Raw genomic sequence first — 25008 nt, forward strand, 5'->3', positions numbered from 1 at the left:
TATTTAATTAATGGTAAATTGATAGGCACCCCCAGACTGGCTATTTAATTAATGGTAAAGTGATAGGCACCCCCAGACTGGCTATTTAATTAATGGTAAAGTGATAGGCACCCCCAGACTGGCTATTTAATTATTTAATTAATGGTAAAGTGATAGGCACCCCCAGACTGGCTATTTAATTATTTAATTAATGGTAAAGTGATAGGCACCCCCAGACTGGTTATTTAATTATTTAATTAATGGTAAAGTGATAGGTACCCCCAGACTGGCTATTTAATTATTTAATTAATGGTAAAGTGATAGGCACCCCCAGACTGGCTATTTAATTATTGGTAAAGGGATATGCACCCCCAGACTGGCTATTTAATTAATGGTAAAGTGATAGGCACCCCCAGACTGGCTATTTAATGGTAAAGTGATAGGCACCCCCAGACTGGCTATTTAATTAATGGTAAAGTGATAGGCACCCCCAGACTGGCTATTTAATTATTTAATTAATGGTAAAGTGATAGGCACCCCCAGACTGGCTATTTAATTAATGGTAAAGTGATAGGCACCCCCAGACTGGCTATTTAATTATTTAATTAATGGTAAAGTGATAGGTACCCCCAGACTCGCTATTTAATTATTTAATTAATGGTAAAGTGATAGGTACCCCCAGACTGGCTATTTAATTAATGGTAAAGTGATAGGCACCCCTAGACTGGCTATTTAATTATTTAATTAATGGTAAAGTGATAGGCACCCCCAGACTGGCTATTTAATTATTTAATTAATGGTAAAGTGATAGGCACCCCCAGACTGGCTATTTAATTATTTAATTAATGGTAAAGTGATAGGCACCCCCAGACTGGCTATTTAATTAATGGTAAAGTGATAGGCACCCCCAGACTGGCTATTTAATTAATGGTAAAGTGATAGGCACCCCCAGACTGGCTATTTAATGGTAAAGTGATAGGCACCCCCAGACTGGCTATTTAATTAATGGTAAAGTGATAGGCACCCCCAGACTGGCTATTTAATTATTTAATTATTGGTAAAGTGATAGGCACCCCCAGACTGGCTATTTAATTAGTGGTAAAGTGATAGGCACCCCCAGACTGGCTATTTAATTATTTAATTAATGGTAAAGTGATAGGTACCCCCAGAATGGCTATTTAATTAATGGTAAAGTGATAGGCACCCCCAGACTGGCTATTTAATTAATGGTAACGTGATAGGTACCCCCAGACTGGCTATTTAATTATTTAATTAATGGTAAAGTGATAGGTACCCCCAGACTGGCTATTTAATTAATGGTAAAGTGATAGGTACCCCCAGACTGGCTATTTAATTAATGGTAAAGTGATAGGTACCCCCAGACTGGCTATTTAATTATTTAATTAATGGTAAAGTGATAGGTACCCCCAGACTGGCTATTTAATTAATGGTAAAGTGATAGGTACCCCCAGACTGGCTATTTAATTATTTAATTAATGGTAAAGTGATAGGCCCCCCAGACTGGCTATTTAATTAATGGTAAAGTGATAGGCACCCCCAGACTGGCTATTTAATTATTTAATTAATGGTAAAGTGATAGGTACCCCCAGACTGGCTATTTAATTATTTAATTAATGGTAAAGTGATAGGCCCCCCAGACTGGCTATTTAATTAATGGTAAAGTGATAGGCACCCCCAGACTGGCTATTTAATTATTTAATTATTGGTAAAGTGATAGGCACCCCCAGACTGGCTATTTAATTAGTGGTAAAGTGATAGGCACCCCCAGACTGGCTATTTAATTAATGGTAACGTGATAGGTACCCCCAGACTGGCTATTTAATTATTTAATTAATGGTAAAGTGATAGGTACCCCCAGACTGGCTATTTAATTATTTAATTAATGGTAAAGTGATAGGTACCCCCAGACTGGCTATTTAATTAATGGTAAAGTGATAGGTACCCCCAGACTGGCTATTTAATTAATGGTAAAGTGATAGGTACCCCCAGACTGGCTATTTAATTATTTAATTAATGGTAAAGTGATAGGCCCCCCAGACTGGCTATTTAATTAATGGTAAAGTGATAGGCACCCCCAGACTGGCTATTTAATTATTTAATTAATGGTAAAGTGATAGGCACCCCCAGACTGGCTATTTAATTATTTAATTAATGGTAAAGTGATAGGCACCCCAGACTGGCTATTTAATTATTTAATTAATGGTAAAGTGATAGGTACCCCCAGACTGGCTATTTAATTAATGGTAAAGTGATAGGCACCCCCAGACTGGCTATTTAATTATTTAATTAATGGTAAAGTGATCGGCACCCCCAGACTGGCTATTTAATTATTTAATTAATGGTAAAGTGATAGGCACCCCCAGACTGGCTATTTAATTATTTAATTAATGGTAAAGTGATAGGCACCCCCAGACTGGCTATTTAATTAATGGTAAAGTGATAGGTACCCCCAGACTGGCTATTTAATTAATGGTAAAGTGATAGGCACCCCCAGACTGGCTATTTAATTAATGGTAAAGTGATAGGCACCCCCAGACTGGCTGTTTAATTAATGGTAAAGTGATAGGCACCCCAGACTGGCTATTTAATTATTTAATTAATGGTAAAGTGATAGGCACCCCCAGACTGGCTATTTAATTATTTAATTAATGGTAAAGTGATAGGCACCCCCAGACTGGCTATTTAATTAATGGTAAAGTGATAGGTACCCCCAGACTGGGTATTTAATTATTTAATTAATGGTAAAGTGATAGGTACCCCCAGACTGGCTATTTAATTAATGGTAAAGTGATAGGCACCCCCAGACTGGCTATTTAATTAATGGTAAAGTGATAGGCACCCCCAGACTGGCTATTTAATTATTTAATTAATGGTAAAGTGATAGGCACCCCCAGACTGGCTATTTAATTATTTAATTATTGGTAAAGTGATAGGCACCCCCAGACTGGCTATTTAATTAATGGTAAAGTGATAGGTACCCCCAGACTGGCTATTTCATTATTTAATTAATGGTAAAGTGATAGGTACCCCCAGACTGGCTATTTAATTATTTAATTAATGGTAAAGTGATAGACACCCCCAGACTGGCTATTTGATGGATGGTGTTCCTGTCTCAGGATCTGTGTAAAGAGATGGAGTACAAGCAGCACACGTATAATAGTGTACGGGATCGACTGCAGCGCCTCTTGGCATCGTGCCCACTACATCACGGCTCCAGCACAGAGCACCACCTGCGGATTCTGGAACAGAAGTGGGAGAGTGTGCACACCAAGGTTCAGGACAGGAAGGTAGGTACCCACCTGCTCTGTCAGTGGCACAGATCTCATTGTAGATGGTGCCATTTTTCATACAACCTTGCCATCTTGTTTTATAACCTGATTGGCTCACTACGTACAATAATTCACTGTTTGCAGAAGGAATGCCCAGATTGTGATGGTATATCTGTTGGAAGGTTAGTCCTCAAACTGCTACTCATCCTTCCAATGCTAATTACATGAATATCTGCACGAAGCCTGGGTACTAGGGAATCTAACGGTACTGTTCCTAGTTAAAGGGGCACTCTAGGCACCATAACCACTACAGAATGTACAATTTGACAATGAGCTGCAAGGACTCATGGTCACTGTTGTTGGTGCCCAATACAGCAAGGTAAGTGTCAGACCACTGGCAAATAATACAACAGATTTCTAGAGGACAGCACGCAGTGACTCCTGGTACCATAACCACTACAACAAACTGAAATGACTATGGCGCCTAGAGTGTCCTTTAAAATGCTCTGATTAAACTATTATAATTATTATATTATGGTTTGTTGCTAAGGATATGATAATGTGTACATGACGGGGCTGTATTGATGGAACGTGTTGGTTTATTAAGCAATCCATGCTAAGACTGCTATTCTGTTACAGGTTTGCTTGTCAGATGGCCTCTCCGTGGTCACAGAATTTCACAGTACGATGCAGGAGCTGACTGTGTGGATTGTGCAGGCAGAGGATCGCCTCGCTACTTCAAGTCCTCCCAGCGTCATCTTCGAAACTGTGACCAATCAGATTCAGGAGCACAAGGCGAGTTTGCTGAGGAAACACTGTGTATAAAAACACTAACATTCCTCTGGGAGGGAGAAATGGGCATTTCTGTTAATGGGACAGCTGACTCCATCCGTGAAGAATCTCCCAAGGAGTAGTGCTAATAAGTGTGAATATTGCTCCCAATCCCCCGAACGTTAGCCTAGACTTCATGAAGGGGTAAAATGATCTGTTTAGCCCCATTAAGGACACAGCTCCAAAAGCGTGTCTTGCACTTAAGGACGCAAGTCATTTTCACATTTTGTGCTGTTTGCGTTCAACTGCAATTTGCATTTTACTATTTTTATTGCACCAGCATATATTATAGACCTTTTTTAAATTGATGTACCATATACATATATAAATGCTTATTTATTATAAAAAAAAATATTGTTGTTTTTTTTACAGTTTTTGCAATAATAATGTGTGCACAATTAGTGCAGGTTAAGGAAAGTAATTAAAAATAAATTCATTTAGTTGTTCTGATTTACAGAATATATAATGTGTCTGGGATTTTCAGTTTTTTTTGGTAGTTACAGGTCACAAAGCACAAGGAGTAAAATAAACTTTTAATGTGGAGCGATTTTAGAATTTGGTATGTTTGTCTTGTAAGCTTAATAGCCATAAAAGAAAACAAAATTGCCACACAAAAGTATATATTTATATAAAGTAGACACCACAGGCTATTGTCCTAAGGTGGTTTTGACACTTTCTACGTAGCCATTTCACCGCCAACCTCTGCTAAATATTGGAGTAAAATTGTGTTTGTTTTTGTTTTTGACACACAAACTTATAACAAAGAACTTCTCATGTGTATTTCGTAAAGTTAGCGTGTGCTATTCAGTACAAAACTTTATTTTGTGTTCAGCTACGAATACACAAATACACAACCTAAAATGAATAAAAACAGAGAGGGGCCATTGTGTATTTTTATTCATATCTATATTTGCCAAGACACAGAGGAGTCTTCACACTACCTTTTAATTTATTATTATTTATTCCCCTACTTCACTACTAGATTTGCATGCCACAAGGCTAATATTGTATTTTAGATTTATATTGTGTTCAGCTACATCTGCTGAGTACAACGGTACCCCCATTGTATGTCTTTGGCACTATTTCGTGAAGCTACAGTGCCATATAGGAGACCTGTCCTTTTCAGTATTTACATTGATGGGCCTATGTTTCAATTTGTGGCATTATTGCAGTTTGACTGTTGGAAAAAAAAAACATTGCCATTGCTTAAAGAAGACACCCCAGGCTATTTCAAATGGCATATTTTAAACCTTAGCGTAGCATCCTTTTTTTGCTTGTTTGTACCAAGTCTAGTAGCAATTTTTCTGCCTTTTTGACACACACTTGGAGATGTTACTGTATATTTTGCAATCCTTATGTGTGCTACGGAAGTATAACACCTAATATGTTGCTCAGCTATGTCATCTTAGCGCAACGATACCCACATGTGTACCTTTTTCAGGGATATGTGGATGTTGAAGGGGCACATTGGATACCAAGCCATATCAGTCTTTACCGAACTTTGAATTTTGACGCTGGGTCCATGAGCAATTTTAGAGCATCTTAGCAGGCTGATAATTCAAACTACCCCACAAAGGCCTACCATTTCTTAAAGAAGGTATTAATCACTGTATCAAACTCTGAGGCACTGTCTGTCAACTCTGTCTGCTGATAGAATTCAGAACTTCCTAAGCATTTTTTACTTTTGACACAAGAACAATGACAAATAAATAAATATATATATATACAATGTGCAACTTATTCGCCCTGGGTGGGAAAACCTTTAAAACAGTTGCCAATACAAAGGCCGGACTGAGAGGGGCAATCAGGGCAGTAAAAGCTGGTTTCCGTCCTTATGCCCCTCTGGTAGCACAACCTGCACCTTTTCTGAGGTGACTCCTTTTTGGGGGTTGGTGGTAAGCAGAAGCAGAAGTGACCTGTCTGAACTCTTCTGCTGCTAGGCCCAGCTGATGGTTCCCCACTGTGTCACTCAGTGAGCAGCCCAGAAATAAGCTGAAACAGGAAATCCAGAAATGTGTATTTAATGTCAGCATTTGCCTTTTTGTACAGAATAAAGGCATTGTGTGTTACCATTTGCATTAGGTAAATGCCAAGCTTTTTGTACCATGCCCTGGTCTTTCTCAGTATTAAATATGGCTGCAGCAGTTGGTCGGACAGGTCAACTCTCCCCATGTGCTTGTTGTACTGCTTAATGCAGACTGGCACCCGTCTAGTCTGCCACGAACTGCGACTCTACGAGTGTGCTCACTATGCATGGACGTTAGCATGAACAACTCCTTTTTATCATTAAATTTGAGAGCCAGCAGTTCGTCCTGGCAGAGAGCAGCTCTTTTGGGAAACGGACACGTGTTTTTCGGATAGTGCCGCAGGCCACAGTTTCAAAGCAATAAAGCATCCTAAGAAGAGGGATGCTGTTGTAGTAGTTATCTCTATATAAATGATACCCCTTGTTAGCAATGGGATAATTAAGGTCCTATACAATTTTCCCACTAGTCCCAATGATATCCGGGCAACCTGGGGGATCCAAGTGGCTGTCTTTACCATCGTAAACACGGAAGGTGTAAGCATAGGCACTGGCACTTTCGCAAAGCTTATATAACTTTATCCCATACCGGGATCTTTTGGCCAGGATATACTGCTTAAACCCAGTCTGCCCTTGTATTTCATCAAAGACTCATCTACACAAATATTTTTTGTGGGGTGTAAATTGAGCCAAATTGTCTGTTGAAGTAGGAAATTAGGGGGCGAATCTTATAGAGGTTATCGTACTGATGATTATCTCTTGGGGGGCACTTTGAATTGTTGCTAAAGTGTAAAAAGCGAAGTATTGCTTCGTATCTGAACCTATTCATGGTCTGGGAGTAAATAGGGGTGCTGCATACACGATTTTTGGACCAGTACATCCTGATGCTGGGCTTTTTAATAATGCCCATTAGCATAGTCCGTGCCCAGAGTTTTTTTAATTCTGGCGCACTGGTGGGGTACCAACTCCCTTTCCTGGACGATGAGACTCTGATCATTAAGTGTCAGGTACTGTGCAGCATAAATGTTGGTCTGGGTAACAATATCCCCTAAAATATCATCCCCCAAGAATTGCTGCATGAAATCCAGTGCACTGTAGTTAGCCAAGTCCAACTGAATTCCAGGACTACTAGTAAACTCTGGGATGTCAGGCCTAAAATCATTCGGGGTTTCCCAGTCACCAGCGTCATGAGCCCTGCAGTATCTGGCACAGAGTCATCACCACTCTCAGAGGCAGTGTCTGTGGCGTCAGAGTCGGCTGCTAAAATATCATAGGCCTCCCCAGCAGTGTACCTTCTAGACATTGTGAAGCTGTAACTTGAACTTAGTTTTTCTTTTTTTTCTTTTTTACTTTTTTTTGTTTCTTTTTTAATACTTTTTTCTTTTTTTTATACTTTTTTAAAACGTTTAAAAACTTTTCCAAACTTTTAATCTCTAACTAGCCTAACACTCAATTTCCCAATTTCCCACTAAAGTCCACCCACTCCAGCTAACTAAAGTATCAACGTAAAATTTATAAAATAACAAAATAAATCAAATTAACCCCTAAGGTTTTTAAAAAAAATAAAATATCAAAATTAACCCTTGAGGGTAAAAATTTTTTAGATCACAGTTAAATACTGTAATCAGTATACTGATCACTGCAGGCAGTGATCAAAAGGGCAAGGGAAGGGGTAAAACTATTTTTAAAGTAAAAAAAATAATTTTACAACACAGCTACAGCTATAAACTAAAATGGCACACAATATTGCAGCACCGATCCGTCGCTCTCCACTCCGCTGGTCTGCCTGTGACATCGAGGCACCTGGCAACAGCGTTAACCCCACAATCTGCTTTTATACAGTACAAGGACACAGAAAACACGCCCATGACTCTCCCACACAAAACAGGGTAATCCCTCCCCTGTGCCTGGGAGATTAAGTCAGGAACTGTACTAACTCAATTATCTCCAGGCACAGAAACATACAATTTACAAACACCCTGTAACGGAGCTCCCTGTACCCCTGGCTGGGTACCTCCATTAAGGACCACTTCCTAGTTGGAACAGGGTAGTGAACCACAGCACTTCAGCCCACGGTCGCCGTGGCTTGACTGGGGCCCTGGAACCGCGCTCTCCTGTCTCCTGGAGCCGAATGGAGAATTCACTCTAGCAGCCTTGAGGCACTGGACGACACTCAGTCCTGGGAGCTCTAATCCTTACCAGGACTTTCCCCTTTGAATCCTCCACATTGGATCAGTGATTAAAGAATAGCCCTTTCCCCTCCCAGTAACCAGACGACACATAGTTCTGGGAGTACAAGCTGGAATACTTTTATTGGCAGCCAGAACTGGCCTTATATGCAGGTCTCCATGCATGGGGCACTATCCCCTGTACCTGAGAGCAGACTACAGTAAAAACATACACACAATTACATTGGCTCTCAGGTCCAGGACACTCCCATACAAAACAAGATAATCCCTCCCCTGTGCCTGGGAGATAATTGAGTAAAAAAAAACACACACATTTCCCAAACACCCCAAAAGTACCTTAAAAATACATAAAACCCCCTAAACGTTACATCCACTGATAGCCCAGATCTGGGTGACCAACTTATCCAAAAATCACCCAGATCGGTATAGGGTTCAGGATTTTCCTGGAAGTCATAATTCCATGAATGGTCCTATGCCCAAAATAGTTCCACAGAATCGCAGCTAAGTGCCGCTGGGAACCGTGAAGTCTTCATGCCGAAAATAGTTCCAGGGCATTTGCGACTAAGTCCCCCTGAAGTCTATTCGTTGTTTTGGTCAATGCGAATGGCTGCCAGGGAGCTAGTGTTTGGTTCTATGCGCACAAATGGAAAGTGTCAGACCAGGGGGAATAAAATATGGGTCTTTACAGTCGCTGACCTGGCCCATAGTTGGTGGGCAGGAGGCCAGCTTCCACACTCCCCCAGGAGTCTGTGGCAAACATCTGTGGAAAGCGGCTTTTGTCACACACCCCAAAAGTACCTTCAAAACACATGAAAACCCCACAATAGGTACATCCCCTGATAGCCCCGATCTGGGTTACCAACATATCCAAAAATCACCCAAATCGGTTCAGGGGTTCGAGATTTCCATGAAAGTCAATTATTTGACCGACAGTGCACATGGTCCTATGCCCAAAACAGTTCCATGAAATCAGGGCTAGCAGTCGGTTAACTTTGGTAACATAAAAATGAAGTTCCTGGGAATGCAAAATAGGGGTTTTGTCACAGGGACACAAAGAAAACAGTTCTCTATAGTAGGTGCCCATTGCTGTGCCTGATGTCTCTTACAAATTGTGTCTTTGTTTCATCAGGGCCTTCATCAGGAGATCCAGCTACATGAGGAGAAATTGTCCAGTCTGGAGTCCCTCTACTCCCGTCTGAAGGATGTGAGTCGGAAGCAGGAAGGGGACATGACTCAGAGTCTAATTCAAAGTGCCCGGGAGCGCCTAGGAAAGGTGCAGGAGAGAGCAGGGGAAAGGGGACGGAACTTGGAGGAGGCAAGGAGAAGTGCGAAGCAGGTAAGTACCTGCACTCCAGGCAGTGTGATACAAGATCTCTCTTTCATTATTCTGGCGCCTCTACAGGACTGATTATTTGAGATCTCTGTGCCATAATTTTATATACATATTGAGTTTGTAGTTTTTCCACCCTTTACTTTAAGGATCATTTCACAGTGATTGTTTGTATAACGCTTGTTAATGATCCAATCATTCTCGGGAATTAGTCATACACACGGGTGCCGGTAAAAACCTGTTTTTCGCCATAGTCGTCAATACATCCTCACCTGAATTAAATGTTTCTTGTCTGCAGTTCCGAGAGTCTCAACGCTTGCTGATGGAGTGGTTGCTCGAGGTGGATCACAGTCTGGACACTCAGGCCATCGATAACACTGAGAGTCAGGAGAAAATCAAACTACAGCTAAATCAGCACAAGGTACCTATCCGTCTCCATGCGCTGGTTATTGTCAACATGAATCTGTCACTCTTCCAATTGTCATCTTATTGGGGGCCAGCTATATTGACTCAGTTTATAGGATTATGACTTCTTTATTCCCATTCTCTGACAGAAATGAAAATCTCCAGATGTCTTCTAATAGCAAGAACAGCTGTGATGTTTATTAACTTATTAGTGAACTTCATGTTTGGTATCTGCATAACCTCCTATGTGAACTCTACAGGATTTTCAGAAAGTACTGCGGTCCAAGAGACCAGTATATGAAGCCACTCTGCGCAGTGGGAGGGCACTCAGGGAGAAAGTGCGCTTCGCGGAAGACGGGCAAAAGTTGGATGAGTTGGTCGGACAGCTAAGAGAGCGGTGGGAACATGTCTGCAGCAGATCCATGGAGAGGTAACGTATCTGGGAGGTCTACTTCCAAAAAGCCAAAACTATCTGTATGATACAGCAACATATTTTAAGTGGAGCTTGCGGTTATGACCTTTCAGTAACTCATTTATACCCAAATCTTACAGCCTCTCCTGATTGTTCCGGGCTGGGGATGTGTTCTCCCCTCATTTCTTCTATCAAGGAAAAAAATATTACCATGCTTTCTATAACTTTCCTTCCTGATCATTCACCATGGCAACATTAATCACTCACTCCGTATCAAACCGTCTGTATAACTGCCAGCACGGTATTACTGTGGAGGGGATGGGGGGGGGGGGGGGGGGGGGGTTAATCATAAAACCTTAGAGTAACCTTTTAAGACTGCCATGCATTGAGCAGGAATAACTTGTATTTTGACTGATAGGTGGAGAAGTTACATTTTCAGTTGAATTTGGGAAGCCACTTGAAGCATTTGTTGTGTTGAGCTATTTCAATAACTTATGTTTGATTTGTTCATTGCAAACAGCTGAAAGTCTAAATTTTGACAATAAACCAGATTTTCAATGGGAGTTGAATAATTTTGATTACACTTGTACATGATGTCAGTACTGACATGACCCACGCGTACCGTTACAGGCAGCAGAAGCTTGAGGAGTCCTTGCTGTTTTCTGGGAAGTTCACTGAGGCTCTTCAGGCTCTCATGGACTGGCTGTACTGGGCCGAGCCACAACTGTCTGAGGAGATGCCGGTTGGCGGAGACAGAGACCTGGTTAATGACCTCCTGGACAAGCACAAGGTGATTACCATTTAAATAAATACTATGTGCTTGATATGGATGTTTTTATTATGTCTTTGGTCCATGAGAGCAGATCATGATGGTGTGAAGTCTCTGTTCCATGGACAGCTTGTTATTAATGTGATGCCTCTGACTCATGGTGCTGATGATGTGATTTCTCTGATCCATTGAGATGATGTTGTGGTTCCAGGTGTTTCAAAAAGAGCTGGGTAAGAGAGCCGGTTGTATGAAGACCCTGAAACATTCTGTTCGAGACCTGAGCAGAGGAGGTGTCTGTAAAGACTCACAATGGCTGCAAAGACAAATGGAGGAGTTGGACCATCGCTGGGAGCTGGTTTGCCAGTTATCTGTGAGCAAACAGGCACGGCTGGAGTCTTCCTTACAACAGGTGAGTGTCTGTCACTGAATGTAAAGTCATGATACAGCAGTAAGTAGAGTTAGGCTACCTCATTGGAAGGTAGTCTCAGTAACTAGAGTTAGGCTCCCTTGTTGGAAAGCAGTCTTAATAAATGTAGTCAGGCTCCCTCATTGGAAGGCAGTCTCAATAAGTGGAGTCAGGCTCCCTCATTGGAAGGCAGTCTCAGTAAGTGGAGTAGCACTCCCTTATTGGAAGGCAGTCTCCGTTAGTGGAGTAGCACTCCCTTATTGGAAGGCAGGCTCAGTAAGTGAAGTAGCACTCCCTTATTGGAAGGCAGTCTCCGTAAGTGGAGTAGCACTCCCTTATTGGAAGGCAGGCTCAGTAAGTGGAGTAGCACTCCCTTATTGGAAGGAAGGCTCAGTAAGTTAAGTAACACTCCCTTATTGGAAGGCAGACTCAGTAAGTGGAGTAGCACTCCCTCATTGAAAGGCAGGCTCAGTAAGTGGAGTAGCACTCCCTTATTGGAAGGCAGGCACAGTAAGTGGAGTAGCACTCCCTTATTGGAAGGCAGGCTCCGTAAGTGGAGTAGCACTCCCTTATTGGAAGGCAGGCTCCGTAAGTGGAGTAGCACTCCCTTATTGGAAGGCAGGCTCAGTAAGTGGAGTAACACTCCCTTATTGGAAGGCAGGCTCAGTAAGTGGAGTAGCACTCCCTTATTGGAAGGCAGGGTCCGTAAGTGGAGTAGCACTCCCTTATTGGAAGGCAGGCTCCGTAAGTGGAGTAGCACTCCCTTATTGGAAGGCAGGCTCCGTAAGTGGAGTAGCACTCCCTTATTGGAAGGCAGTCTCCGTAAGTGGAGTAGCACTCCCTTATTGGAAGGCAGGCTCAGTAAGTGGAGTAGCACTCCCTTATTGGAAGGAAGGCTCAGTAAGTTAAGTAACACTCCCTTATTGGAAGGCAGACTCAGTAAGTGGAGTAGCACTCCCTCATTGAAAGGCAGGCTCAGTAAGTGGAGTAGCACTCCCTTATTGGAAGGCAGGCACAGTAAGTGGAGTAGCACTCCCTTATTGGAAGGCAGGCTCCGTAAGTGGAGTAGCACTCCCTTATTGGAAGGCAGGCTCCGTAAGTGGAGTAGCACTCCCTTATTGGAAGGCAGGCTCAGTAAGTGGAGTAGCACTCCCTTATTGGAAGGCAGGCTCAGTAAGTGGAGTAGCACTCCCTTATTGGAAGGCAGGCTCAGTAAGTGGAGTAGCACTCCCTTATTGGAAGGCAGGGTCCGTAAGTGGAGTAGCACTCCCTTATTGGAAGGCAGGCTCCGTAAGTGGAGTAGCACTCCCTTATTGGAAGGCAGGCTCCGTAAGTGGAGTAGCACTCCCTTATTGGAAGGCAGGCTCCGTAAGTGGAGTAGCACTCCCTTATTGGAAGGCAGGCTCAGTAAGTGGAGTAGCACTCCCTTATTGGAAGGCAGGCTCAGTAAGTGGAGTAGCACTCCCTTATTGGAAGGCAGGGTCCGTGAGTGGAGTAGCACTCCCTTATTGGAAGGCAGGCTCAGTAAGTGGAGTAGCACTCCCTTATTGGAAGGCAGGGTCCGTAAGTGGAGTAGCACTCCCTTATTGGAAGGCAGGGTCCGTAAGTGGAGTAGCACTCCCTTATTGGAAGGCAGGGTCCGTAAGTGGAGTAGCACTCCCTTATTGGAAGGCAGGCTCAGTAAGTGGAGTAGCACTCCCTTATTGGAAGGCAGGGTCCGTAAGTGGAGTAGCACTCCCTTATTGGAAGGCAGGGTCAGTAAGTGGAGTAGCACTCCCTTATTGGAAGGCAGGGTCCGTAAGTGGAGTAGCACTCCCTTATTGGAAGGCAGGGTCCGTAAGTGGAGTAGCACTCCCTTATTGGAAGGCAGGCTCAGTAAGTGGAGTAGCACTCCCTTATTGGAAGGCAGGCTCAGTAAGTGGAGTAGCACTCCCTTATTGGGAGGCAGGCTCAGTAAGTGGAGTAGCACTCCCTTATTGGAAGGCAGGGTCCGTGAGTGGAGTAGCACTCCCTTATTGGAAGGCAGGCTCAGTAAGTGGAGTAGCACTCCCTTATTGGAAGGCAGGCTCAGTAAGTGGAGTAGCACTCCCTTATTGGAAGGCAGGGTCCGTAAGTGGAGTAGCACTCCCTTATTGGAAGGCAGGGTCCGTGAGTGGAGTAGCACTCCCTTATTGGAAGGCAGGGTCCGTGAGTGGAGTAGCACTCCCTTATTGGAAGGCAGGGTCCGTGAGTGGAGTAGCACTCCCTTATTGGAAGGCAGGGTCCGTGAGTGGAGTAGCACTCCCTTATTGGAAGGCAGGGTCCGTGAGTGGAGTAGCACTCCCTTATTGGAAGGCAGGGTCCGTAAGTGGAGTAGCACTCCCTTATTGGAAGGCAGGGTCCGTAAGTGGAGTAGCACTCCCTTATTGGAAGGCAAGGTCCGTGAGTGGAGTAGCACTCCCTTATTGGAAGGCAGGGTCCGTAAGTGGAGTAGCACTCCCTTATTGGAAGGCAGGGTCCGTGAGTGGAGTAGCACTCCCTTATTGGAAGGCAGGGTCCGTAAGTGGAGTAGCACTCCCTTATTGGAAGGCAGGCTCAGTAAGTGGAGTAGCACTCCCTTATTGGAAGGCAGACTCAGTAAGTGGAGTAGCACTCCCTTATTGTAAGGCAGGGTCCGTAAGTGGAGTAGCACTCCCTTATTGGAAGGCAGACTCAGTAAGTGGAGTAGCACTCCCTTATTGGAAGGCAGGCTCAGTAAGTGGAGTAGCACTCCCTTATTGGAAGGCTGGCTCAGTAAGTGGAGTAGCACTCCCTTATTGGAAGGCAGGGTCCGTAAGTGGAGTAGCACTCCCTTATTGGAAGGCAGGGTCCGTAAGTGGAGTAGCACTCCCTTATTGGAAGGCAGGCTCAGTAAGTGGAGTAGCACTCCCTTATTGGAAGGCAGGCTCAGTAAGTGGAGTAGCACTCCCTTATTGGAAGGCAGGCTCAGTAAGTGGAGTAGCACTCCCTTATTGGAAGGCAGGCTCAGTAAGTGGAGTAGCACTCCCTTATTGGAAGGCAGGCTCAGTAAGTGGAGTAGCACTCCCTTATTGGAAGGCAGGGTCCATAAGTGGAGTAGCACTCCCTTATTGGAAGGCAGGGTCCGTAAGTGGAGTAGCACTCCCGTATTGGAAGGCAGGCTCAGTAAGTGGAGTAGCACTCCCTTATTGGAAGGCAGGCTCAGTAAGTGGAGTAGCACTCCCTTATTGGAAGGCAGGCTCAGTAAGTGGAGTAGCACTCCCTTATTGGAAGGCAGGCTCAGTAAGTGGAGTAGCACTCCCTTATTGGAAGGCAGGGTCCGTAAGTGGAGTAGCACTCCCTTATTGGAAGGCAGGGTCCGTAAGTGGAGTAGCACTCCCTTATTGGAAGGCAGGGTCCGTAAGTGGAGTAGCACTCCCTTATTGGAAGGCAGGCTCAGTAAGTGGAGTAGCACTCCCTTATTGGAAGGCAGGCTCAGTAAGTGGAGTAGCACTCCCTTATTGGAAGGCAGGGTCCGTAAGTGGAGTAGCACTCCCTTATTGGAAGGCAGGCTCAGTAAGTGGAGTAGCACTCCCTTATTGGAAGGCAGGCTCAGTAAGTGGAGTAGCACTCCCTTATTGGAAGGCAGGCTCAGTAAGTGGAGTAGCACTCCCTTATTGGAAGGCAGGCTCAGTAAGTGGAGTAGCACTCCCTTATTGGAAGGCAGGCTCAGTAAGTGGAGTAGCACTCCCTTATTGGAAGGCAGGGTCCGTAAGTGGAGTAGCACTCCCTTATTGGAAGGCAGGCTCAGTAAGTGGAGTAGCACTCCCTTATTGGAAGGCAGGCTCAGTAAGTGGAGTAGCACTCCCTTATTGGAAGGCAGGCTCAGTAAGTGGAGTAGCACTCCCTTATTGGAAGGCAGGCTCAGTAAGTGGAGTAGCACTCCCTTATTGGAAGGCAGGCTCAGTAAGTGGAGTAGCACTCCCTTATTGGAAGGCAGGGTCCGTAAGTGGAGTAGCACTCCCTTATTGGAAGGCAGGGTCCGTAAGTGGAGTAGCACTCCCTTATTGGAAGGCAGGGTCCGTAAGTGGAGTAGCACTCCCTTATTGGAAGGCAGGCTCAGTAAGTGGAGTAGCACTCCCTTATTGGAAGGCAGGCTCAGTAAGTGGAGTAGCACTCCCTTATTGGAAGGCAGGGTCCGTAAGTGGAGTAGCACTCCCTTATTGGAAGGCAGGGTCCGTAAGTGGAGTAGCACTCCCTTATTGGAAGGCAGGCTCAGTAAGTGGAGTAGCACTCCCTTATTGGAAGGCAGGCTCAGTAAGTGGAGTATCACTCCCTTATTGGAAGGCAGGCTCAGTAAGTGGAGTAGCACTCCCTTATTGGAAGGCAGGCTCCGTAAGTGGAGTAGCACTCCCTTATTGGAAGGCAGGCTCCGTAAGTGGAGTAGCACTCCCTTATTGGAAGGCAGGCTCAGTAAGTGGAGTAGCACTCCCTTATTGGAAGGCAGGCTCAGTAAGTGGAGTAGCACTCCCTTATTGGAAGGCAGGGTCCGTAAGTGGAGTAGCACTCTCTTATTGGAAGGCAGGGTCCGTAAGTGGAGTAGCACTCCCTTATTGGAAGGCAGGGTCCGTAAGTGGAGTAGCACTCCCTTATTGGAAGGCAGGGTCCGTAAGTGGAGTAGCACTCCCTTATTGGAAGGCTGGCTCAGTAAGTGGAGTAACACTCCCTTATTGGAAGGCAGGCTCCGTAAGTGGAGTAGCACTCCCTTATTGGAAGGCAGGCTCCGTAAGTGGAGTAGCACTCCCTTATTGGAAGGCAGGCTCAGTAAGTGGAGTAGCACTCCCTTATTGGAAGGCAGGCTCAGTAAGTGGAGTAGCACTCCCTTATTGGAAGGCAGGGTCCGTAAGTGGAGTAGCACTCCCTTATTGGAAGGCAGGGTCCGTAAGTGGAGTAGCACTCCCTTATTGGAAGGCAGGCTCAGTAAGTGGAGTAGCACTCCCTTATTGGGAGGCAGGCTCCGTAAGTGGAGTAGCACTCCCTTATTGGAAGGCAGGCTCAGTAAGTGGAGTAGCACTCCCTTATTGGAAGGCAGGGTCCGTAAGTGGAGTAGCACTCCCTTATTGGAAGGCAGGGTCCGTAAGTGGAGTAGCACTCCCTTATTGGAAGGCAGGCTCAGTAAGTGGAGTAGCACTCCCTTATTGGAAGGCAGGGTCCGTACGCACTCCCTTATTGGAAGGCAGGGTCCGTAAGTGGAGTAGCACTCCCTTATTGGAAGGCAGGCTCAGTAAGTGGAGTAGCACTCCCTTATTGGAAGGCAAAGTCCGTAAGTGGAGTAGCACTCCCTTATTGGAAGGCAGGCTCAGTAAGTGGAGTAGCACTCCCTTATTGGAAGGCAAAGTCCGTAAGTGGAGTAGCACTCCCTTATTGGAAGGCAGGGTCCGTAAGTGGAGTAGCACTCCCTTATTGGAAGGCAAAGTCCGTAAGTGGAGTAGCACTCCCTATCTTAATTTAGTGGACTCAGGCTCCTTTTCTGAAAGCTTAATAGATATGAAGATCTTCTTCTTGTCCAGTTAAGGGAAATCATTATCTGTGGTGTCTCTAGCGTGTTAGAAGAGATTGTACTGGAAATGCTCCTCAGATCACGTGCAGCACAGATCTCTTTCCCCAGTGTAAAGTTAAAGACCTTGTTGATGTAGGTGATGAACGCAGTACTGTTTACTGTTTGCAGGCTGACGAGTTCCATTGTCTAGTGACTTCATTTCTGGAGGGTCTGAGTGAGTCGGAGCGTAATCTGAAGTACGGGATTATCCCCGACAATGAGCAGGCACTCAAGGATTGTCAGAGACAGCAGCAGGTGAGTACAGGAGGAGTAGATTGTCTGCATCATTATCCAGGAAACATATTGAGAGCAAGTGCGCCATTAACCGATGGCACGATCAGGAAATATGTACCATATGACCCAGTGTTATCCCGGGCTGCAGCTTGTTACACCCGGACTAATGTCACACTCGTTGGATAAGTTACGTAGCATTAATAGTTTAATTACAGGTTGTTTGTTTTTATACTGTAGGTGGACAGGGTATTGGAGACCTCCTGACTGCAGACAATGAATGAAGAGAGGCGTGTCAGGGGCAAGGGACTGGGCATTTCCTGGGCCTTTAGGGGGAATAAAGGTTACAGCCCAGGGGTTCATCGGGATTCACAGGGTTGAACTGCGAGGTGATTAGATGGAGCAGGAAGGGGGAGTTAGAGACTTTTCCGTGTTTCAGGCAGATCAGGGCCTGTGATTTAGACAGATATCGGATGGCAGTTAGCGTAGCTCGCAGACAGTAAATCAGAGGAGATAAATGAATTAATATGAGTGTTTTTGGTTTTTATTAGGAGTTTTTTGCATGAAGGTAATTTGATGTAGATATTAGCATATCATATTTTTCATTCTTTGCACCCAATAACGTCTATATAATGTTTTTTCCCCTTTATTTAAATGATCTTCTATAATTTATGTTGCATACTATTGCCATCAGTAAAGCTGTGTTACATGTTATCATATTATACTTAATGTTGCTGGATTAATTATACTTTGTTACTTAATACATTCCTCCGGCTCCCTCTGGCTGTCTCCGCAGGAATTGATCAGCACCTTGGAATGTCAGCAGCTTGCCCTGGAGTGCATAGTGTCCCTGGGCCAGGAGATCCTGTCTGCCTGTCACCCGGACTCAATAATCACCATAAAATCCTGGTTAAACATTACCAAAACACGGTACCATGAGGTGAGTGCAGAGCGCAGTGTGGGATAAAGAGTTTGGCTTAGAATAAAGAAACATTATTAAAAGATAAAATATCAAGTTAGGCTGATGTATAGAATATGACACATTACTTGGCCCCAGGTAGGTTCATTAAAAAGATAAAAAATGGTTTACGTAATACAGAAAGAGGATACTGACAGTCCTACAGCCTCTGCTTGTGTTGGTGATCCCAAGTGAGATCATCCAAGGAGATGTCCGCAGGAATAAGACGTATGTATCTTTTAATGAAACACTTTGTGCCATTTACTAACAGGTCGGTTTAATCCACTTTGTAACATGGAACAGGCTGCTGGGTGAGATATCATAGAATATCCAGTAAACCGAGAAAGATTCTAAAACAAGCAATGCATTGTTCCCGGCTGTCTCTGCAGGTCATGTCCTGGGCCAAGCAGCAGGGTGAGCGGATCAAGTCCCAGATCCAGTCCCTGGCCACAGAAAGGGAGGAGGTGGCCCGGCTACTAGACTGGATAACATCCGCCGAGGAGGCTCTCAGCTTACGGGATCAGGAGCCTCTGCCAGATGAGATTGAAGCCATGGATGAGATCATTTCACAGCACTCGGTAATCTACTGGCATACCTAGGGGATGAGGGAGTCCTCTATGGACCTGTAGTGGTCAGAAATATCAAGTCCATATTTCAGTCTGTTATAGTAAGAATGGGAGCAGAGGTTTTTATATTAACTGTACTCATCCCATTATTCTCTAATATCCCACACCCAGCCCAAAATCTGATACAGCAGGATTGTGATCTGTAAGTGCCAAATGTTCTGTAGAACTACTTATATATTTCTATGGACTCGTAGATATTCCAGAAAATATGAGCCAGAAAGTTAAAGGGAACTATAGTGCTTGGAATCCAAAGTTGTATCCCTAGCATTGTAGTACCCAATAGAGCCCCAATGTTATCGCTACTTTCTACCAAAATTCACGCATTTACCAGCTGCTGATGCTTAAAGCCAGTCGCTACGTGGCGGCTAACGACTCTCATTATTCTCTATGGGAGCCGCTAACCTCTACTTAAAGACTGGTTTCCAACCCTGTTGCTATTACCTTATGTAACGGATCACCTGGCACCCCGACTGGGTACCTCCGTTGAAGGATGCTCCTAGTGCTTACAGAGGGCTCCAAGCGCTTCGCTAGACACCACAACCACCGTAGACCCCACCAACCGCCGAAGCTTGGTTGGGGTCTCGCCGTCTCCTACCCACCCTGGACCTACGACAAGGCTGTGGGTGAACCTCTCCTCCAAGAGAGTGAAGCAGGAAAAAGCTCTTAAAAGAGCTTAGTAGTGATTAGCAAAGGGAGCATGCAGAGCATAGCAATCCCTTGTAGTGATATAGCAATTCCCCCAATAAGAGACAGGACTCTAGATTGAGGGTGAAGTAGAACTGACTGTACTGGCACATACAGCCTCTTTTATTCACATTCTACAAACATAGTACTGCCCACAGGGTTTTGAAGAACCACCAATCAACACATTACAACACAGCTAACACTCCTATTCATTACATCAGAAATCCTCCCCTCTGCCTGTGATACAATTATCTCAACACAATAGACTAACAATTATAACAGGCGGGAAAATACAGTATTATAAAACATATCACAGGGACCCCAAAACATGCAATAACCCCAGAACCACATTTTCAAAATTCACCCAGATCCGTTCAGTAGTTTGGAAGATACGGTTTAATGCAGATTCCGTAGAACATATACAGGCTATATGAAAAATAATTACTGTATAATGTGTCCCCTGTTGTATAGTTTAAAACTACTGAACAATGTCTTTGTGCACCAAATACCGGCGAGATGGCACCGTGTAGAAAAGTCCAAACAGTGTCTGTGAGTTAAAATGGCCGCCATCCATTGTTCTCACCATGTGCTTCATCCATTGTTCTCACCATGTGCCTCTGATACATGAAATGGTGGCCACCCAGTGACTCCACAGTATGTCCCCAGATGGTTCTTAAAGGGCCAGCAGCAGCATAATAAAATACAATATGCCCAAATCAGTTCCTTAAAGGGCAATACATCCCAGGGCCATAGTCGCAGGGCAGGAGGCTGGCAAACAGGCCCCTCCAAAAACCAGTGGCGAGGTCACTTTTGCCACACCGTAAGTATCTGCAGGTTGGATACATTAGATCTCTGATACATTCTGCACAATATGCTCCATTTTAGGTGTTCATGGAGGAACTAAATCGGATGCAACCAGAAGTAGAACGAGTGACCAAGAAATGCAAACGTAAAGTGACAGAGACGAGAACAGCAAACTCACGAAAGAACTCAGCAAGTGAGTGACCACTCATCTTCTTCCTCACAGTTTTGAAACTATCGATTTAGCCAACACTTCCTTGCATCAAATTATTTCCAATGATGGAGTAAAGAGGAGTCTCAGGCTCTCCACTCCCCCCAGTTAACTTACTGAGTGTCACGGAGGCTGAATGTTGGGATCTGGCATTCGATACACTGAACATGTGTTGGGATATTTATATCACTGTTAGGTTTGCAGGCCTCTTCCTTTCCTGGCACACATTAAATCCCGTCACTCGCCATACAGCAGAGGAAGTAGTCAATTAATAAATTTTAATATGCCTCCTCCTTCCCTCAGCCTGTCTTTCTAGCTAGATCCAGGCAGGTCCTTTAGGGGAATATTTTAATTTTGGTTTTTAGACTTGCCTATCATTTATGACTTGGCGGTCCTCTCCTCTGAAGCGTCCAGTAATCAATCAGCAAAACACGTACTGCAATATCGATAGTCAGTGCTTCTTCTCAATACCACCATCCCAGTAGAGTATGTATGTTGGGCAGCAACGTGGTCATCAAACCTCCCTGTTTGTGTGTAATGACAGAATCAGGTGTTCTGCTTGGACAAAGCATTTCATCTTCTGTCACAAGTAATAATAAATCCATCTTTTGCTAGTAGTCTCCTTCCCTTCTTAGTTATGGGAATCCCTATTTGTGATACCGCCGTGGCCGGGTAAGAAAACAGAAAACTCACAGCTAGGCTTACCAGAAATGTCTTCTCCTGACCACCAACCAAGGGATCACCAGAATGTCCCTTTCATCCTCGTAGTATGTGGGCTTTATAAGAGCCGTACATTTTGATGGAAGGAGAAGCCTCATATTAAGATGTAAATTCAGATATTGATAAATTTTCGCCTTTTTGCCGAGTATTGGGATTCTGCCAGGGAAAATGGCTAGGAAAAGGTCATTTAGGAAAAGATTTGGCTTGCATTTTCTGTTTTACATCTTATTCATGTGTGGCATTACCTGCTCGTTATAACGTTACATTGGGGGAAACGGATGCCAGTTTTATTAGGACACTGGAATGTTGGGATTTTCTCCTGCTATTAAAACATAATAGTTACATTTAGAAAATGTAGCCATTCTGCTCACTTCCACTTCCCGTCCTCTACAGGCGCCTTGGTGTACGGGAGCCAGTATGTCTCCAAAAAGAATGGCTGCATTCTGGCAGAGAAATAAGCACACTCATGTTTTTACATATACTTTAAAAAAAATCTATTTCCTTACAAAACTTAATGAAATGATTATTATACTAAACAATAGTTTTGAGTAGCCGATGTCCTTTCATTTTTGTGCATCTCCAAATAACAACAAAATCTAAATTAAAATAGAACATTGCTATCCCACTATTATTTCTTTTTATTGTTTCAGAAAGACAAAATTCCCTGAAATCATCGCAGGCCGGACCATCTATACCTCTGCTGGATCTCTCACCCCAGACACACCACATGGCTCAGCTTCTAAACCGCTGGCAGCAGTTATGGTTCCTGTCCCTCGATCGGCAGTGCCGTCTGCAGAGTGCCCATCAGAGGCTGCATGAGGTAAGGCATGAGTAGAGGAAATGGCGTTGACATGGGCAGAGAAAGATTACAACATGGACTTAGCAAGGACAGCATGTTTGCATAGGATGGATGCATGGTATGAACTCAGCAGGCAGGTGACATGGGCTTAGCAGGAAAACAATGCAGAATGAACACTTCAGGGACACAATATGGGCACATGCCTGCTGTCGTGTACATGGTGTCATGTGGCATGGTCTCAGCAGGGAATGGTAATTTGTGATCATGCACTACCATAGCCCATTTTAAAGTATACGAAGGGTACACGGCCCCCGCAAGCAATAAAGTAATAGGCCACCAGTAATAAAGTTGTTACATTGATGACATCTTGTTGCTCAGGACTGATAATCTTTTTCCTGTGGTTTGTGTTTGTTTTGTGTTTATAGTTAAAGGAGTTTGCCCATTTTGATTTTGCGGTGTGGAGGAAAAGGTACATGCAGTGGATCGGGCAGATGAAGTCCAGAATCCTGGACGTATTCCGAGGTATTGATCGTGACCAGGATGGGAGAATCAGCCAGAAGGAGTTCATTGACAGTGTCTTGTCTTCCAGTGAGTAGACAGGAGTGAACTTTAAATACACTATCTGACAAAACACACACACAAGGAATACCTCTACTGATGTCCGAGTGAGACCATACAGGCATACATGTCATATCTTAAAACACGTTCTGTATTCATCTAAATTTACCAGACTGAGCTTCTGCCAGGAGGTATCCTAGGTCATTCTGGGATCTCTTAGCAGAACCTTTCTGTTTTCTGTGACACTATGCAGAGAACTCATTGACTACATAAACAGCTTAATGCTCTTTTACAGGGTTTCCAACTAACTCATTAGAGATGACAGCGGTGGCCAATATCTTTGATATAAACGGAGATGGTTTTATTGATTACTATGAGTTTGTCAGCGCCTTGCACCCAACCAGAGACCCTCTACGGAAGACTGTGGATGCTGATCAGATCCAGGATGAGGTGAGGGAAAACAATTTGGACATCTTATTTACTGTGAGATAAACCATTTGCAAACGTCGGGTCACCCACTGAAGGTCCCTGTTAGATACTAGAGGAACTTGTTAGGCAGTGCCAATCCTTAGTACCCGCTGTGTTCTTTGTTGCAGGTAAACAGACAGGTTTCTCAATGTAACTGTGCAAAGCAATTTCAGGTGGAACAAATCAGTGCCAACCGGTACAGGGTTAGTATGTCCTGTGATTCATTCTGCTCAATGTGTTTTCTCTTATCTTTCTCCATGCAGCTCCTCTCCCAATCTCTATTCCTCTCCATGCAGCTCCTCTCCCAATCTCTATCCCTCTACATGCAGCACCTCTTCCAATCTTTATACCTCTTTATGCAGCTCCTCTCCCAGTCTACATCCCTCTCCATGCAGCTCCTCTCCCAGTCTCCAAAGTCATGCAGCTCTTCTCCCAGACTTCATCCAATTCAATGCAGCTCTTTTACCAGTCTCCATCCCTCTCCATGCAGCTCTTCTCCCAGTCTCAATCTGTCTCCATGCAGCACCTCTCCCAGACTCCAACCCTCTTCATGCAGCTCCTCTCCCAGTCTCCATTCCTCTCCAGGAAACTCCCTTTCCATGCAGCTGCTCTCCCTTTCCTTGCAGCTAGTCTCCCAGACTCCATCCCTTTCCATGCAGTTCCATTTCCTTTACCATGAGTTGCTCTTCCATTGTATCCCCACTGGGCAGTATTCTCAACCCTAGTATGAGGCCAGCTATCTATGTCTCTCTTGCAGTTTGGAGAATCCCAGCTGTTGCGTATGGTTCGGATCCTACGCAGTACCCTCATGGTGAGAGTCGGTGGTGGCTGGATCGCATTGGATGAATTTCTTGTGAAGAATGACCCATGTAGAGGTGTGTAGTAAAAACATTTTACATACAAATGACAGGTAACGCAGCACCGGGATGGTAGACTCTGTATACTAATAAAGGTGCTGCAATTTGATTCATTCCAACATTTTAGAATTATTTTAAGAATCTCTGATTACAGGAACTTCTTTCGCACAAAACACCAGGACCTGATAGGTTTCCACATACCAATATTCAGATAACCCACCCCCCAAGATGAAGGTTAGGGGGGGGATCTGTTATTGGTTTAATTCCTACGGAGGGAAGAGACCCTTCGCTTCCGCAAAATCATAAACAAATTTCCATCCTAAATATTATTTACCAAATGCTTGAAATTCATCTTAAAGGTACACTCTATTGATTTGGTTTCCATTTAGTAGAAAACATGCATCTATTGTGTTCTGAATGTTTACTTTGGGTGTATATGAGAATACAGCTTATAAATGCTGCAGAACTGCTGCCATCAGCCTTTGCAATCCCTCCTCTTCATCCCAGGCACAGACTTTCCTATGCTGTACTACAACTCATTGAGAAGAGGGGACGGCTTGGGAGCACTAACCCAGTGCACATGCCACTTCTGTGAGCTCTGGAACGAAAGTACTAAGTGTTCCTTTAACACCTTTCTTGCTTCAATAATAACCACAGCCGGGCTGGGTTTATTAGCGTTATGCGAACATGAGAATAAAGGAGGAATACAGACCTATTTTGCTGTTCACGTACCCAAGTTCTGTTTATAAATGACTTTCTGCATTACCATTACTTACAATTTGTGATAAATGCAAATGACCAGAATTAGCTGTCTTGAGTCATATAACCCTGCTGCCAACAGCCAACCAATCAGCTAATTAGACTGGCTAAAGGCCAGATCTGAGTT

The 25008-nt window shown here is 44.3% G+C and overlaps 1 protein-coding gene across 2 annotated transcripts in view; it reads left to right on the forward strand.

Moving 5' to 3' along the window:
• Positions 1–25008, forward strand: part of LOC134608260 (microtubule-actin cross-linking factor 1, isoforms 6/7-like) — a 236079-nt gene that overhangs the window by 202634 nt on the left and 8437 nt on the right. For both annotated transcript variants that reach the window (XM_063450947.1, XM_063450948.1), the window contains 16 exons: positions 3117–3287; positions 3909–4064; positions 9442–9648; positions 9941–10063; positions 10308–10477; positions 11090–11249; positions 11440–11637; positions 17339–17464; positions 18237–18380; positions 18788–18976; positions 20594–20705; positions 22091–22260; positions 22665–22827; positions 23093–23247; positions 23394–23468; positions 24023–24140. In XM_063450947.1, the coding sequence (XP_063307017.1) occupies positions 3117–3287; positions 3909–4064; positions 9442–9648; positions 9941–10063; positions 10308–10477; positions 11090–11249; positions 11440–11637; positions 17339–17464; positions 18237–18380; positions 18788–18976; positions 20594–20705; positions 22091–22260; positions 22665–22827; positions 23093–23247; positions 23394–23468; positions 24023–24140 (2437 nt within the window). The remainder of the gene's footprint in view (positions 1–3116; positions 3288–3908; positions 4065–9441; positions 9649–9940; positions 10064–10307; positions 10478–11089; positions 11250–11439; positions 11638–17338; positions 17465–18236; positions 18381–18787; positions 18977–20593; positions 20706–22090; positions 22261–22664; positions 22828–23092; positions 23248–23393; positions 23469–24022; positions 24141–25008) is intronic.

Source organism: Pelobates fuscus, chromosome 4 (assembly GCF_036172605.1).
Source record: "Pelobates fuscus isolate aPelFus1 chromosome 4, aPelFus1.pri, whole genome shotgun sequence".
NCBI lineage: Eukaryota > Metazoa > Chordata > Amphibia > Anura > Pelobatidae > Pelobates > Pelobates fuscus.